Source organism: Diabrotica virgifera, chromosome 2 (genome assembly GCF_917563875.1).
Source record: "Diabrotica virgifera virgifera chromosome 2, PGI_DIABVI_V3a".
In the NCBI taxonomy this organism is placed as follows: Eukaryota; Metazoa; Arthropoda; class Insecta; order Coleoptera; family Chrysomelidae; genus Diabrotica; species Diabrotica virgifera.
Window position 1 is genome coordinate 28,359,528 of NC_065444.1, and position 17,708 is coordinate 28,377,235.

A 17,708-nucleotide genomic window follows, 5' to 3' on the forward strand; every position below is an offset into this window, starting at 1 on the left:
TTTTATCAAAAAAATCTATAGAACATTTTTTGCTTAGAGTTAATCTTTTTACCAATTTTTGTGGTTGCCACCCCGAGATGGGGTGGCAACCACCCCCATGGTAAAAGCCCCTTTCGGCATAATATAGATTTTGATCCTTGGACTATCCACTACTTAATCTCAAATTTTCAAGAAAAAATCGATCCATTCTGTAAAAATTTCGAGGTGGAGACCTTTCGGTCGCTGGACTATAAGTACTTTTGTACTATGCACTGTTAATCTTACATGGTAACTATACTACCGTTCTGAAATTTGTTTTATTATGGCAGTTGGTCCTTAGTTTTCAAGAGGTTCAAAGTATTTTGTCACTATCATTATAATTTTTTTATTAAAGTTTATTTACTACATGCAATCAATAGATAAAAATTGCAAGCATGTTTTTTGTTTGTACAAAAGGATGTATGTATAAATTTGGATTTGTTATCCAGTGATAACAAAAACTCCACTAGTCTCTTTGATTATTGAAATGTGCCTTTAACGCCAAGTATTTCACTGCTGCTGCTTAGAACCTATATGGTAGCTTCAATGGTTTGTGCCTCTTCAGTCTGCTCACTATTATCTAGCCTAGCAGGTTTAGCGCAAGATTGGGTGGTTTTCCAATTTTACCGAATAGTGGCTGCTGTATTCACTTACTATTTCCTTAACTGAGATTACTTGGAGATCGTCTCGGATTTTCTTGATTGGTATTAACTAAGGTGCATTTGTTCTGGTCCGTACTGCCTTCGACTGAAAGCGTTCCAAAATATCTATGTTTGAGTTGGCGGCCGTACCCCATAGTTGTACACCATAGGTCCATATTGGTTTTAAGGCTACTTTATAATAGCCTTACTACGTTTCGTACTACGTTTTCAATAGCCAATAGTATTTGTTGAGATTCAACACAAGTTGTTTTCTTTTAAAAATGAATAACCATTTTCAATTTCGTTGCAAAACGAAAATACAGCCGAACCATATTATAGTCCAATTAGAGTGTGCAGCAAGCACCTCTACCGGTTTCGAAACTTATTAGTCTCTCATCAGGAGGCACATATGCTGCTCTCCCTGATCCAACCAAAACAAACCCCAGCGTGCAGTCCCGGATTGAAACGAACGAAATGGCATAGATGCCCTAGCGGCAACTGCTAGCAAAAAGACTAAGTTTTCACTCTAATGGCATATAAAACAACATAATGCTATTCTACATCCCACCAGAATGAAAACAATGGGAACCTTCTCTGGTTACACCTCCGAGGCTTCTACAATTTGCAAGCCATACGGATGCTGAGACTAAGGAAGATGAGGGAATTCTACAATTTACAATTCACGTCCCATCTGCTCAGCGCGGTAAAGTTCCAACGAGAATGGTTCCCTTCGTACTCCAATCAGAGTAAATGTAAATCAAAAATGAATAAACATTTTCAATTTCGTTGCAAAACAAAAATACAGCCGAACCGTATTCTAGTCCAATCAGAGAGTGCAGCAAGCACCTCTACCGGTTTCGAAACTTATTAGTCTCTCATCAGGAGGCGCATATACTGCTCTCCCTGATCCAACCAAAACAAACCCCAGCGTGCAGTCCCGGATTGCAACGAACGAAATGGCAATTGTAAATTGTAGAATTCCCTCATCTTCCTTAGTCTCAGCATCCGTATGGCTTGCAAATTGTAGAAGCCTCGGAGGTGTAACTAGAGAAGGTTCCCATTGTTTTCATTCTGGTGGGATGTAGAATAGCATTATGTTGTCTTATATGCCATTAGAGTGAAAAGTTAGTCTTTTTGCTAGCAGTTGCCGCTAGGGCATCTATGCCATTTCGTTCGTTGCAATCCGGGACTGCACGGGGTTTCTTTTGGTTGGATCAGGGAGAGCAGCATATGTGCCTCCTGATGAGAGACTAATAAGTTTCGAAACCGGTAGAAGTGCTTGCTGCACTCTCTGATTGGACTAGAATATGGTTCGGCTGTATTTTCGTTTTGCAACGAAATTGAAAATGGTTATTCATTTTTTATTTACATTTACCCTGATTGGCGTACGAAGGGAACCATTCTCGTTGGAACTTTACCGCGCTGAGCAGATGGGATGTGAATTGTAAATTGTAGAATTCCCTCATCTCCCTTAGTCTCAGCATCAGTATGGCTTGCAAATTGTAGAAGCCTCGGAGGTGTAACCAGAGAAGGTTCCCATTGTTTTCATTCTGGTGGGATGTAGAATAGCATTATGTTGTTTTATATGCCATTAGAGTGAAAACTTAGTCTTTTTGCTAGCAGTTGCCGCTAGGGCATCTATGCGATTTCGTTCGTTTCAATCCGGGACTGCACGCTGGGGTTTGTTTTGGTTGGATCAGGGAGAGCAGCATATGTGCCTCCTGATGAGAGACTAATAAGTTTCAAAACCGGTAGAGGTACTTGCTGCACTTTCTGATCGGACTAGAATATGGTTCGGCTGTATTTTCGTTTTGCAACGAAATTGAAAATGGTTATTCATTTTTGATTTACATTTACTCTGATTGGAGTACGAAGGGAACCATTCTCGTTGGAACTTTACCGCGCTGAGCAGATGGGACGTGAATTGTAAATTGTAGAATTCCCTCATCTTCCTTAGTCTCAGCATCCGTATGGCTTGCAAATTGTAGAAGCCTCGGAGGTGTAACCAGAGAAGGTTCCCATTGTTTTCATTCTGGTGGGATGTAGAATAGCATTATGTTGTTTTATATGCCATTAGAGTGAAAACTTAGTCTTTTTGTTTTCTCTTGTTGAAAATGTGTTTTATTCAGGTCAGTCGTTTGTCCAACTGCATTCCTAAATACTTGACGCTGTCAGATTGAGGCATATTTTGTCCATTTAGTGTAACAGGTGGCACTGTACTTCTGCATTTGGTAAATGTAACCTACACTGATTTTACTTCGTTGACTATGATTCTTCAGTTTCTTGTCCAATCCTGAATTTTCACTAGATGTTGTTGGAGACTTCTTGCAGCTATGACTGAGTCTTTGTGTTTGACCATTGTCGTTTTATCATCTTGAAAGGAAGCTGTCATTGTTTGGTTGCTTACTGGAAGGTCAGCTGTGTACATAAGATAGAGAAGTGGACCAAGAGCACTGCCCTGTGGTACCCCTGCCTTTATCAATGTGATTTCTCATGTTGTCTGTACGTACCTCACAGTAAAATGTCTTTCTTTTAGGTAGAATTCCATAACAATGTACAGTTTTTGGGGGAGTGATTTTTTTTTATTTAAATAATAGACCATCATGCCAAACCTTATCAAAGGCTTGACTCACATCTAAGAAAGAAGTCGTGCAGTAACTTTTTTGCTCAAATACCATTATAATAGTCTCGTAGTGAAACGCCCAACATATCACTTTCCATCCCCCTTTGGACACACGGATCTTTTGCAATGTTCTCTTTGTCATAATACGTTTCCGCTCCGTAAGTCAACACTGGTAAAACACACTGATTAAAGGTTTTTCTTTTAAGACATATTGGTATGTCACACGATTTGAAAATATGGTTTAGCTTGCCGAAGGCGGCACAAGTCAGTCTTATACGACGGAGAAGCTCAACGGTTTGGTTATCTTTTCCTATGCGAATAAAAAATAAAATAAAAATAAAATAAAAATAAAATAAAAATAAAATAAAAATAAAATAAAAATAAAATAAAAATAAAAATAAAAACGTTTATTGCCCTAACTTATATGTACATTTCAACCTTAAGATATTTTATTTCTTCTTAGAAGTTCCGCATTTGCACCATCTCCTTTGGTCTTCATCCTCTCGGTGTTGGTTCTTCTCTTGTTGTGTCCTGGACGTCTTCTTCTGTAGGTACTTTATTTGGCTCTGTACCTACTTTCCTGACCGGTTTGCAACCACCTGGCTATTGTCTGATCATATGGTCGATCAGACGATGTGTTTCTCGAAACATCCTGTGGGCCCTGTTATTCTCGAGGATGTTCCTGGTCTTTAGGAGTCTTCTTGTGGCCTGGTGGAAGAAGTACTGGGTCCTTTTCTCGGCCACCTCCCTCAGTGGTGTGTACTGGAGCCTTTCTTGGATGGTTGCATTCGTCACCCGGTCCTGCCATGCTGTACCGTCGATTATCCTGTAGCATGACGTTTCTGTTGCTTCTAGTTTCTTCCAGTTGCTGTTGGCGGTTGAACTCCATATTGGGACTGCATAAAGCATAGTCGACCTGACGTATGCTTGGTAGAGTTGGATCTTCTTCTTCTTCGATAGTGGTGATGACCTGAAAATGTAAGGCAGAATTAGTTTTTTACTGACTGTGGCTCTCTTCTTAATTTGCTTTGTATGCAGATGGAAGTTCATTTTTCTGTCTAGGTGGACTCCTAGGTACTTCACTGATGGTGTGGCTGGAATAACGTTTCCTCTCATCGTTAGTTCTGCCGCTGGTGGGTTGGGTTGCTGCGTAAAGATGGTGAACTGTGTCTTCTGCGCGTTTATCTTGATTTTCCATTTATCCGTGAATTCTGCAATCCTCTCTAGGTGGTTTTCTAATGTTTGGATGATTCTTCTGTCCTGTTTGCCTGAAGTGTAGATTGCTGTGTCATCTGCATACAAAGCTGTACTGGTTCTTGCATCTGTTGGTAAGTCTGAAACAAAAATGTTATATAAAATAGGAGATAAAATACTGCCTTGTGGCATCCCTTCTTGAATTTGTTGTATCCTGGACATCTTTTTGTCAGCTGTAACATGAAAAGTTCTATTAGTTAAATATGTGTCACAAATATTAACTATATAATGTGGTAATCTAGCCTTGTCCATTTTGAAGATGAGTGCTTTCTTCCAGACCATGTCATATGCCTTTTCGATGTCCAGTATTGCCATCCCTGTTTACTGTTTTCTGTTGAACCTGATTTTGGTGTCGCTGACAACTCTTGCGAGTTGTAGTTCACAGTTTCTTCCTTTTCTGAATCCGAATTGGTCTTCTTGGATGATGTTTCTTCTATCAGCGTGTTTGATGAGCCTCTTGAATATGATTTTTTCCAGGATTTTTCCTAAGGGTTCCAGCAGTGAGATTGGTCTGTAGCTTTCTGGTCTTCTTCCATCTTTTCTTGGCTTCAGGAGAGGTATCGTCTTTGCATGTTTCCAGTTGTTTGGGTCTCATGACCTAGGTATTTATAGGCCATTACCTGATCTATGGATCTTGTGCCTACGCATATCTCTTCGCTAACTACAAGATTTGTCATCACCTGGATTTTAGATATTTTAATTTAGTCCATGTGGTGAGACCGCTCCCGTCTGGAAAAATTTCTGATTCGGTTTCTTTGTGGATTACTATTCAAAAATGTCCCCTTTTAACAAATCTGAAGGATGCCGGGCGGAATTTTTGGGCAGAAATTGTTTAAACAATTTTTTTAAACAAATACAAAACATCACGTTTTTTTGCTCCGGAACATATATTTAGGACCTGGAGACATCCCAATTGAGTTGGTAAAGTACGGACCAAACATATTACATGAGATGTTGGTTCAACTATTTAATAAATGCTTAAAAGGACAAAATATCCCTGATGATTGGAATGTTGGATACATCAGCTCAGTATTCAAGAAAGGGGATAAACGCATATGCTCTAATTATAGAGGAATAACTGTTACCAGCTCAGTAGGGAGGTTGTACGGTCGAATAATAAAGAAAAGAATATAATCAGAATACGAAGACATGGAAGAACAAAGTGGATTTCGTGCAGGAAGATCGTGCACTGATAATATATTCGTTCTGCAGCAGGTAATAGAAAAACGGAAGGCAAGGAATCTATCTACCCACCTATTGTTTGTAGATTTGGAGAAGGCATACGATACGGTACCTTTGAAAAAAACTGTTTCAAACATTGACGAAGGTAGGTCTCAGTAGAGAGTATGTGGATGCTATCGCAAATATATACAAAAATGCAAGAAGTGTCGTTAAAGAAGGAAACTTTATATCTGAATCATTCCCTATATCAAAGGGGCTTAAACAAGGATGTTGTCTGTCTCCGACTTTATTTAAAATATATATTCAATCATCGCTAGAGCAGTGGAGGAAACAAGTATCCGGAATGGGAATAGACATAGGCAGTGGTAAATGTCTAACAACTTTGTTTTTTGCAGATGATCAGGTAGTCGTAGCGAATGATGAGGAAGACATGGACTACATGTTTAGAAAACTAAAGAACGAATATGAAAAATGGGGCCTTAATATGAATATGTCAAAGACAGAGTATCTTAAAATAGGGGATGATGAAGAAGATCCAGAGTTAGAAATTAGAACCACGAAAAGATGTAATGAATATAAATATCTCGGATCTATAATATCTAAAGAAGGCACTACCAAAAGAGACATCGAAAAGAGAACGCAGCAGGGCAAAAAAGCGGTAAACATTCTGAGCTCTCTACTGTGGTCTAAAGATATAAGGCAAGAAACGAAATTGACAATCTATCGTACCTTGGTAGAGCCTATTATGACTTATGGGGCAGAAGTTTGGCAGATGACAAAAAAAGATAGGAAAAGATTAGAAGTAGTAGAAATGGATTATCTAAGGAGAGCGTATGGTATATCTAAAAAAGATCACATCAGGAATGAAGATATTAGAAGGAGGACACATAATGTATATTCCAGTGGAGATAAAATAGAAACTAGACAACTAGTGTGGTATGGTCACGTGAAACGAATGAATGAAGATAGATGGCCAAAGAAAGCTTTAAATTACATACCACACCAAAGAAGAAGAAGGGGAAGACCTTCAGTTGCCTGGGAAGAAAATGTACGGCACATCATGAAAGATAGAGCCATCAAAGAAGACGAATGGATGGACAGAAAACGATGGCGGTCGAAATGCGAGAAGCGGCAGAGGCTGTAGGAACCTCGCTGATAGATAGATAGACATATATTTTTGAATTTTGTCGGTGATTCCGAACAAGAAAGGTATCTTGTAAATTTTCTCAAAAATTGATAGTTTTCGAGTTATAGGCGATTTAAAATCTAAAAAATGCGAAAATACGCATTTTCGAGACTTAAAAACTCATATTCAAATTAGTATTTTTGAGGTTTCCAGATACTTAAATGGAAGGCTAAATATTCAGCTTCCAGATTCTGAAGAGTGATCGTGTCTAACTTTAATTTATACCGTTGTTTTTTAATTGTTAAATATGCGTGTTTATCCGACTTTTTTGCCGGTGCGGCGCGCTCCGTTTCAAAAATCTCCTATTTTCCTCCGAAAAATATGTTTTCTAGATTCTTTGGAACATTGTAAATAAAATAAGTTTCTTGACATTTTTCTCAAAAGTTAATAGTTTTAAAGTTATAAGCGATTTAAAATCCGAAAGTGCGTTTTTTGTCATTTTTCGAATATTCAATCGCTTATAACTTAAAAACTATTTTTGAGAAAAATGTCAAGAAACCTATTTTATTTAGAATGTCCCAAAGAATCTAGAAAAAATGGACATCTTGGATATTAAAGCACCCTAATATGTCTGTGTAGATTTTGGCGTTCGATCCGACCATCACTTGTGACATCGTTGCCGTATCCTCTATTTTTTCATATTATCACGTTACAATTTTTGTGATATTATACACGAGCGTGACACCCTCAAAAAAGCGCTTAGTTTTCGAGATACTGACCACAGAGGGATGAATGGCTAATTTTATTCATACTTTATATTTTCGAGGGTGCTGAAGACGAAAATGAAGTTTATGTTGAATTTTATGGGGGGAAACATTGTCAAAATCGCAATTTTAACCTAAAAATAAAAAAAAAGAAATCATGTTTTTTGCGTTTACCTCGCTACAACGCTGTTCCATTTTAATATTTTTTTCTGAAATGTTTACACTATATAACTGTAACATTTCTGAAGATAAAGGTATCTGCCTCAAGTTTTTATTCTTATCATGATAAAGGTTATGAATTTTTCAAAGAAAAAGGTGCGGATTTGTGCATTGCAAAGTTTAATCGCAAAAGTTGTGTGACGAAGTTTAAAATTTAGCTTCTCAATCACGTTTATTTTAAAGTAAAGAGTACAAAGAAGTTTTCTGGTAAGTTTAAGATCAAAATGTTTTATAGAAAAAAAATAGTGCAACTTTTAATGTCAACATTAGAAATCCCCAATATAACGCTTATTTTTTGAGGGACAGACAATCTAGGTCTAATTTCTCACATTTAGCTCTATCTTTGGATTATAAGCTTTCATTTGACACCTCATTTGTCATTTTACCTAATATAATGACGGAGAAGTAAACGTTATCATTCTATTATTCTTGTAGGTACATTTAACATTGATTGAAATTATGAAAGAAATATATAGAAAACAGCATGGCAACACTGTGACGGACAAACATAAAAATTCGGCCACATTCAGCTGTGCGTTACATAGGGTGCTTTATTATCCAAGATGTCCGAAAAAATATTTTTCGGATGAAAATGGGAGATTTTTGAAATGGATCGCGCCGCACCGGCAAAAAAATCGGATAAACAAGCATATTTAACAATTAAAAAACAACGGTATAAATTAAAGTTAGACGCGATCACTCTTCAGAATCTTGAAGCTGAATGTTCAGTCTTTAATCTAAGTATCTGGCAACCTCAAAAATACTAATTTAAATATGAGTTTTTAAGCCTCGAAAATGCGTATTTTCGCATTTTTCAGATTTTAAATCACCTATAACTCCAAAACTATCAATTTCTGAGAAAAATTACAAGATATCTTGTTTAGATTGACCCAAAAAATCTAAAAATATATGTTCCAGAGCAAAAAACATGATCTTTTGTATTTGTTTAAAAAATTTGTTTAAACAATTTCTGCCTAAAAATTCCGCCCGGCACCCTTCAGATTTGTTTAAATAGGAATCCACAAAGAAACCGAATCAGAAATTTTTTTCAGACGGGAGCGGTCTCACCACATGGACTAATTTTCAATCCCCCGTTTAGCGAGGAAAGTTAGAGCTGATTTAAAAGTTCTTTGGTCTCATCTATCCTATCAGCTATTCGCCGTGTGCAAGTACTTGGAGGGGATACGAGAAATGATCGTGCGCGAATAGCGGAGAAATCTTGCAACTTTCTTAAATAATTCATATTGTCAATTGAAATTGTCAAATTGACGTGTATTTCATATCTACTGTCAATGAAGAAGAAAAATTATATGTTGCTCCACATATTGATATGATATGCAATTATTATATAAAAGTGAATTTAATTAATTGTATTTTGCTTGTAGTAGTGCATTCTAATAATTAATTTTATTCACTACATACAATTGTCTACCTTTTAATAACATAACCTTAATATTACTTTTTCTTCTTATAATTTTTTTGGGCTATGGCCTTGACAATTGTCCAGTAACCAGGACCAATATGATTGGCCAATATAATAAAAAGTGCGATAAATGTTGCCCAGCTATGAAACCAGGTGTCGCTTTTCCGAACTTACACGGTCCCAATAAGCACAGTTTCATAATATAGGTATTCAGAATATTATGTTGTATAATAATGGCGATAGTACTCAGTGATTTCGTGTTTAGTTTTCATTATCTAATATTGATAACATGTTTAATCATTAAACATAGATTTTCTATAAATATAAGATTCTTTAGTGTGTAATTTTCTATATTTTTAATATATGTCTGTTCTTTCTACACAGAAGTCAAAATGGTTGACGAATTTTTGGGAAAGAAATACAAACTCTACCAAAGCGAAAACTTCGATGCATTTTTGAAAGAATTAGGTAAGTTTTGACAAACTTTATTTTGATTAACTTCATTTAAAAAAAAAATATTTTCATTAATTTTTAGATAAACTCGAATATAAAAAATGCTTATGTAGTAATTAGTATGTATTGTCCTTTTCATGATCATTTTTCAGTGCGTAACAAATGATAGGAAAAAGGGTAAGTCCGTGATAATACACATTTATGACATCTATTCTAACATGACATTTTAGTTAAATATGACAGTTGTTACATTTTATTGTTTTCACCCATTTTGAAAAAATGTGAAATCTTTGTATTATCCACGTCCGTCTGTCCGTCTGTCCGTAACCACAACTCCTCCGGCAATATAGCAGCTAGAATGACAAATGAGGTGTCAAATGAAAGCTGATAATCCAAGGATGGTACTAAAGGTGAGATATTTGACGTTGGCGGTCTGTCCGTCGGTCTGTACGACCGCGAATATAACTCCTCCATCATTATACCAGGTAGAATGACAAATGAGGTGTCAAATGAAAGCTTATAATCCAAGGATGGTACTAAAGGTGAGATATTTGACCTAGGCGGTCTGTGCGTCGGTCCGTACGACCGCGAATATAACTTCTCCGTCATTATACCAGGTAGGATGACAAATGAGGTGTCAAATGGAAGCTGATAATCCTAGGATTGTACTAAAGGTGAGATATTTGACCTAGGCGGTCTGTGCGTCGGTCCCTCCGACCGCGAATATAACTCCTCCGTCATTATACCAGGTAGAATGACAAATGAGGTGTCAAATGAAAGCTGATAATCCAAGGATGGTACTAAAGGTGAGATATTTAACTTAGGCGGTCTGTACGCCGGTCCCTCCGACCGCGAATATAACTCCTCCATCGTTATACCAGCTTAAATGATAAATGAGGTGTCAAATGAAAGCTTATAATCCAAGGATGGTACTAAAGGTGAGATATTTGACCTAGGCTGTCTTTCCGTCAGTCCGTACGACCGCGAATATAACTTCTCCGTCATTATACCAGGTAGAATGACAAATGAGGTGTCAAATAAAAGCTGATAATCCAAGGATGGTATTAAGGTGAGATATTTGACCTGGGCAATCTTTCCGTCGGTCCGTAGGACCGCCAATGTAACTCCTCTGCCATTATACCGGGTAGAATCACAAATGAGGTGACAAATGTCAAAGTTTAGTAAGAATGACTCAACATTAGTAAATTCGTATATCAATCCACGCAAAGTTACACGTAAAATTCAAATATCGTCTTCCAGTTCTACTTTCGATTACTTTGGGTGAAAACCTAGGACTTACGAAGTCCAATTACTTGTTTTCAATTTGGAATAAAAACAAATCAAATGTGTTTCTTTCATTTATAAAATGGTATTTTCTTTGATTTGTATAGTCTTATAAATTATACAGATTATATTTGTAATATTATTATCTAATTAAAAAAAAATATTTTTTTATTATGGCGCCATCTATCGACAACTAAAATAACTAGAATAAATGTTATAAAAATGTCACCGACGAAATGTAATCACCGACGTGCCTTTTTTTCTGTCACATACAATTTAATGCGTTAGAAAGAAATCGAAAAACTGTGACGCACTGAAAGATGATCATGAGAAATACTATAGTAATGCTTATGTAGTGTCATAGTATTAGTGATAATCTTTAAAATACTATATCAATAATGCCTATTAATAAATAGTTGAGTTCCTGTTTTATATCAAAATAACTCAAAAGATTCCTTAAAAAAGAGAAGTCTCAGATCTAAACAATAAATCTGAAACTTCTCGTGGACGTGGAACCACTTTCTGGTAACATCCTTAATATCTGCCTTTTACCATTTATAAGGCAAGGAGACGACGAATAAAGCCCTGCAGTCCCACTGAAGACGTCTGGGGATGGTGCATCCCCTCTGAACCGAATTGAAGCATAATCTTTAATCCTTAAAATTAATCTAATTTTTAATCCTTAAAAAAAATTGAAAAATGCAGTGACAAAATTTTAATATGCAGTACGCAACAATTCCATGGAGGTATACAGGGTGAGGCAAATAAAGGGCCTATTAGAAATATCTCGAGAACTAAAGGCAACAGAATCATGAAAATTGGAATAAAGGGGTTTTGAAGGATGATCTATTAAATGAAAATATTTTCATCTCTCTGCAACTTCCGGTTATACCGGAAGTTGCTTATAACTTCGTTTTTTTAAATGGGACACCCTGTATATTTTTACATTTTTGGATTTTATTCGATGTCTTATTTCTTAAAGTATGAGGTTTTGTAATATTATACAGGGTATTTTAAAAGATAATTACGTTTTTTTATTAATTTCGTAGCAAAATTAACACCCTGTAGAATTGTAGTAGATTGACATCTAAAACTCTACTTACGTTCAAATGATTTTTAATATACTCTACTATTGTTAAGAATCATTAGTATAGCTAAATTTTTAATTTTAGTATACAGGGTTGGTCGAAACTCGGAATGAGTATTTTCTGAGTTTTCTTAAATGGAACACCCTGTATTTTAGTATTGTAATGAAATGATATTTTATGGTACATTTTTATTTCTTAAGCATTCCCTATACCTAACTGCTTTAATTTGTGCTTAATTGTTAATCGCACCAACAATCTTAACTACGTAGGTATTTTGATAGATAAACCATTATTGGTAATTTTAAGAACCAGTCTGGATTAATATGTATATATTTCTGAAAAATTATTGGGGATTGAGTATTTTCACGGCCAACCTAATAAAATTTTACGTATTTTTTGGCGCAATTAATGTTTAGATTGAATCACCAATAACTCACAAATTAAAGCAGTTAGGTATAGGGAATGCTTAAGAAATAAAAAAGTAACATAAAATATCATTTCATTACAATACTAACATATAGGGTGTTCCATTTAAGAAAACTCAAAAAATACTCGTTCTGAGTTTCGACCAACCCTGTATACTAAAATTAAAAATTTAGCTAGACTAATGATTCTTAACAATAGTAGAGTATATTAAAAATCATTTGAACGTAAATAGAGTTTTAGATGTCAAACTACTACAATTCTACAGGGTGTTAATTTTGCTACGAAATTAATAAAAACAACGTAATTATCTTTTAAAATACCCCGTATAATATTACAAAACCTCATATTTTAAGAAAGAAGACATCGAAGAGTATCCAAAAATGTAAAAATATACAGGGTGTCCCATTTAAAAAAACGAAGTTATAAGCAACTTCCGGTATAACGGGAAGTTGCAAAGAGATGAAAATATTTTCATTTAATAGATCATCCTTCAAAACCCCTTTATTCCAATTTTCATGATTCTGTTGCCTTTAGTTCTCGAGATATTTCTAATAGGCCAGTTATCTGCCTCACCCTATATACTCGTATTAACATAGAGTGAGCCTACATCAGTGAGCCAATATAACAAAAATACTACTTTGCAGTAGTATTTGTTGAACGAAAATGATAAGATGAAATGAATGAAGGAAGGGTGATGAACTGATAATGGAAGTATGGAGAGACAGAGGCAAACTAAATAGAATTGGCTAGCAAGAGATGCAAGAGAACAACTTGACACTCAAGGATGGGTACGGCTCATTTGCATGCCTGTCGAAGAACAGTAGCTCAACCTAAAGAGGGATGATGACTAGAAAAGAGAAATCTTAATATAAGAATATATGTTCAGAAAATAGATTAAATAAATATAATAATATAATAAAAATAGAAGAATATAGAAGATAAATACAATAGACTGAATTATGGGCGCCAGAAGTTGAGATCGACCAAACTCCCAGGTATCTTACACTGCTGTTAAATATTAAATATATTAAATTATTAAATTATTAAATTCAAAAATGGGAAAAAAATAATTGATATACAAAACAAATAAATATTTATTAAATATAACTACCTAGATTATTGACAACCTCTGAGTTATGACAAGTGAAACTATGTAACTCTAAAATGACAATTTGACTCAATTACCTATCTGAATATAAATATATAAGAATATAAGTATAAAATTATAGTTACATTAGTACTGGAGTAGCTCTTATATGGAGCGTACCCCCCAACTTACATATACTAGGTTAAATAACAACCTTCACCAAATAATTGTACGATTGCAATACGTACAGCAACGTTAAATCCTAAAGAAATATGAATAATAAAAATACCTCAATAATATAAATAATAAATACATATAACTCTCAATGAGTTGACGGGCAGCAAGCTCCTAAGTGAACCAACGAGGTACTGGATGCAAAGATCCTTTTGCTGACTCGTGGTTCTGAATAATGAACAAGTGAAACTAAAAGCTATCCTGAGGGGATAGGGATTAGGGATTGAATTTAATTTGATTACAAACGAATTTAAGTTAGGCAAACAAAATTTTGAATTTAAATTACAAGAAACAAGCTAATAATATTAAAGTATATATAGTTATACGAAAAATATGGGAAACAAGTCTAATAATGGTAATAAAAAAATAAATGCAAGGAACTACTGTATGGGAAAATGTTATTTGGGCCCAAATTATCCTCTTTTACAAAGAGACATACAGGTGTGGGAGCGCTATTGAATTATGTGTATGTTAATTAATTAAATGTTCTGGATATTATAAAAAAATAAGTGTATAAGTATTCTGGTATATGTAGGTAACTATTGCACTGTTAAATATACAGGGTCTCCCGAAAAGATTGGTCATAAATTATACCACACATTCTGGGGTCAAAAATAGATTGATTTAACCTCACTTACCTATATACAATAGTGCACACAAAAAAAGTTACAGCCCTTTGAAGTTACAAAATGAAAATCGATTTTTTTTCATATATCCAAAACTCTTAGCGATTTTTTATTGAAAATGGACATCTTAAAAAAAAATTAAAGTGAAATTTGTGCACCCCATAAAAATTTTATGGGGTTTTGTTCCCTTAAATCCCCCCCAAACTTTTTTGTACGTTCTAATTGAATTATTATTGTGGCGCCATTCGTTAAACACAATGTTTCTAAAACTTTTTTCCTCTTAATACTTTTTCGATAAGTCAGTGTTTATCGAGATATTTTGAAGATTTGTCGAATCCACCACATATTTGTATATTAGGTCTGGATCCCGCGTATGAAAAAAAAAGTTGATTAATAGCAAGCTGAAAATTTGTTAATAGCTTAAGGGTGTCTAGTCGGACAAACTTTGATATATGGGAACACTGGAACATGGGAAGTTTTAATTGTGGAACAGGTTAAAAATTTGGAACGGTCAGACTACGAAAACGGCACATGTATTTTGTCCGACAGAACAGACTTAAACTCTCCGAACAGAGATTAAACTCCCATGCAAAAATCAGACTGCTATTTATCACCAAATGGGCGTTTTAATGAGTGGAACATGTAGAATATGTCAAATGACAGGAATTATGACAGGTGATACAAGCAGTCTGATTTTTGCATGAGAGTTTAATCTCTGTTCGGAGAGTTTAAGTCTATTCTGTCGGACAAAAAAAAATGTGCCGTTTTCGTAGTCTGACCGTTCCAAATTTTTAACCTGTTCCACAATTAAAACTGCCCCCGTTCCAGTGTTCCCATATATCAAAGTTTATCCGAATAGACACCTTTAAGCTATTAACAAATTTTCAGCTTGCTATTAATCAACTTTTTTTTCGTACGCGGGATCCAGCCCTATATGGTTAAGTACGGTTATAGAGACCTGTTAATAATCTGAAAATTTATTTATAATTTACATTTTTAGGTATATTTTGAAAAAGAAGCTACATCTCGATAAAAGGTGACTTATAAAAAAAAGACTAAGAGGCAAAGTCTTAAAAACACTGTGTTTAACTAATGGTACCACAATAATAGTTTAATTGGAACGTACACAAACATTTGGGGGGTTTAAAGGAACAAAACCCCCATAAAATTTTTACGTAAATATGTTTAAAAAGAAGCCGAATCTCGATAAAAACTGGCTTATCGAAAAAATACTAAGAGGCAAAAAAGTTTTAAAAACGTTGTGTTTAACTAATGGTACCACAATAATGAATTAATTGGAACGTCACAAAAGTTTGGGGGGGTTTAAGGGAACAAAATCCTCATACATTTTGTATGGGGTGGACAAATTTCACTATAATTTTTTTTAAGATTTTCCTGCCATAAGAATGATACATGTCCATTTTCAATAAAAAATCTCTAATAGTTTTTGATATATTGAAAACAATCGATTTTCATTTTGTAACTTCAAAGGACTGTAACTTTTTTTATGAGCACATTTGTACTAAGGTAAGTTAGGTTCAATCGAACTATTTTTGACCCCAGAATGTGTGGTATAATTTATGACCAATCTTTTCGGGACACCCTGTATAATAAGTTCCCGAAACAAACCCGATTGACCTGATATTGTCCCCACCAGTGTTCCTTGCTACTTCTCAGTAACGTCTTCGATCCCTAGTCCGTTACTCGCACACGGTGTATGAGACCGGCCCTCTAAATAACTTCCTATAACTCGGATTGTAGTGGAGATTTTGAATTGCTGTTGCATATACCTCTTCAGTTATCAGTCAACTGTGGGTGAAGTCCACGTGCAGTGTAAAAAAGAGTATTGTACTTTTATTATTAGACAACACCTATTAATTAGTAAGGTATTTAAAAGTAGAAAGCTTTAATTAGTACGGTAATTTAAGATATTTTTCTTACTTTTATTGTTTATGTATTTGTTTATTTATATTTAGATATGCATTACGAGAAGGAGAAGCAAAGAATATTAAAATTATTTGAGGAAGTATCGACTGACGAGGAAACGTATGAAGATGATGATGAACAAAGTTACTTTTTGTTAAAGTAATATAATGTTGACACAAATGCATATCTACAAAAACATATGATCATATATTCATTAAATAATATAATTGTACACAATTTTGCAAAAAAAATTTTGTTTCAAACATTGCTGACCCATATTTTTGGACCCGGTCTTCTGCACCGTGCGCGAGTATTCGATCACAAAAAATTGGCGCGAGTAACGGAGGGTTTTAAGCACAGAATGGTGCTACACAGCTAACAGTAACACAGCAATCCCCCAAGATGCAGGATAATGAAGTAAAAAAAAATTACATGGGTTGTTAGTACTTGTCCCCTAGGTGACTTGGTCGTAAGGCGGTCCCTCTCAGGTGGTAGGAGTAGTTAAAGATTTTCCCCAAGTGGCTAAAAAAAATAGAATCCCGGTTTTACTTCATTGTAATAATGTAGGGAAAAGTCAGATCTCATGGACTGGTTTGCGGCATCTCTTTCTAACACATTGTATTGACAAACTAAGATGACATTAAGTGCGAGTATAGGCACGAAAGGGGAAGACAACTGTCGCAGCTTTACTATGCGTAAGAGTGAAACAGCACTAATCCAAATAAAGAAGATGGTGTCTTCACTTCGCTCGGAATGACACTCTCTCTAAGCTAATATATAACTCTATGAACAATTCAGAATTGACAACAATACGTAAACTATATGCTCCACCTATGACACACCAAACGTCAATCAAAAATAAATTGGAAAATGTAAACAACCATTAAACAACGCGATAAGTTTGAACGGAAAAATATTATGCTCATATTGCAATTGAATATTGTCATTGTCTCTATTTTTATCTGATGGAATAAAGTTTCAATCGAAAACTATTTATTCGTTACAAGTCAGGTATTCAATACATGATTAAATTCCACATAGAATGAAACATTTTTATTAGCACTGCCACCATAAAATAGAAAATTGTTTTAAAAAAAATGAAAAAAAAATATTTTTTTGTTATTTGAAATTTGAAACCTGCAAATTTACAATCTACTCTGTACAAAGGAGCAGTGCCGGTTTAACATAACTTCGGGCCCTGGGCGCTGAATATTTAGGGGCCCCCTTAATTGCTATTCGTTGTCAGATTTTTTTACAATTAAACACATTCATGTATTTATACCCGTAAAATCCATACACAATTTTTAGCAACCAAGAAGAATAGCAAATGTAAA

General features: G+C 35.0%; 1 protein-coding gene across 1 annotated transcript in view; it reads left to right on the plus strand.

Annotated features, from left to right (window-relative positions):
- LOC126880011 (fatty acid-binding protein, adipocyte) overlaps positions 1 to 17,708 on the plus strand; it is a 104,989-nt gene that overhangs the window by 26,555 nt on the left and 60,726 nt on the right. The window contains exon 2 of the mRNA XM_050643526.1: positions 9,635 to 9,718. Coding sequence (XP_050499483.1) covers positions 9,643 to 9,718 — 76 coding nt within the window. The 5' untranslated portion in view covers positions 9,635 to 9,642. The remainder of the gene's footprint in view (positions 1 to 9,634; positions 9,719 to 17,708) is intronic.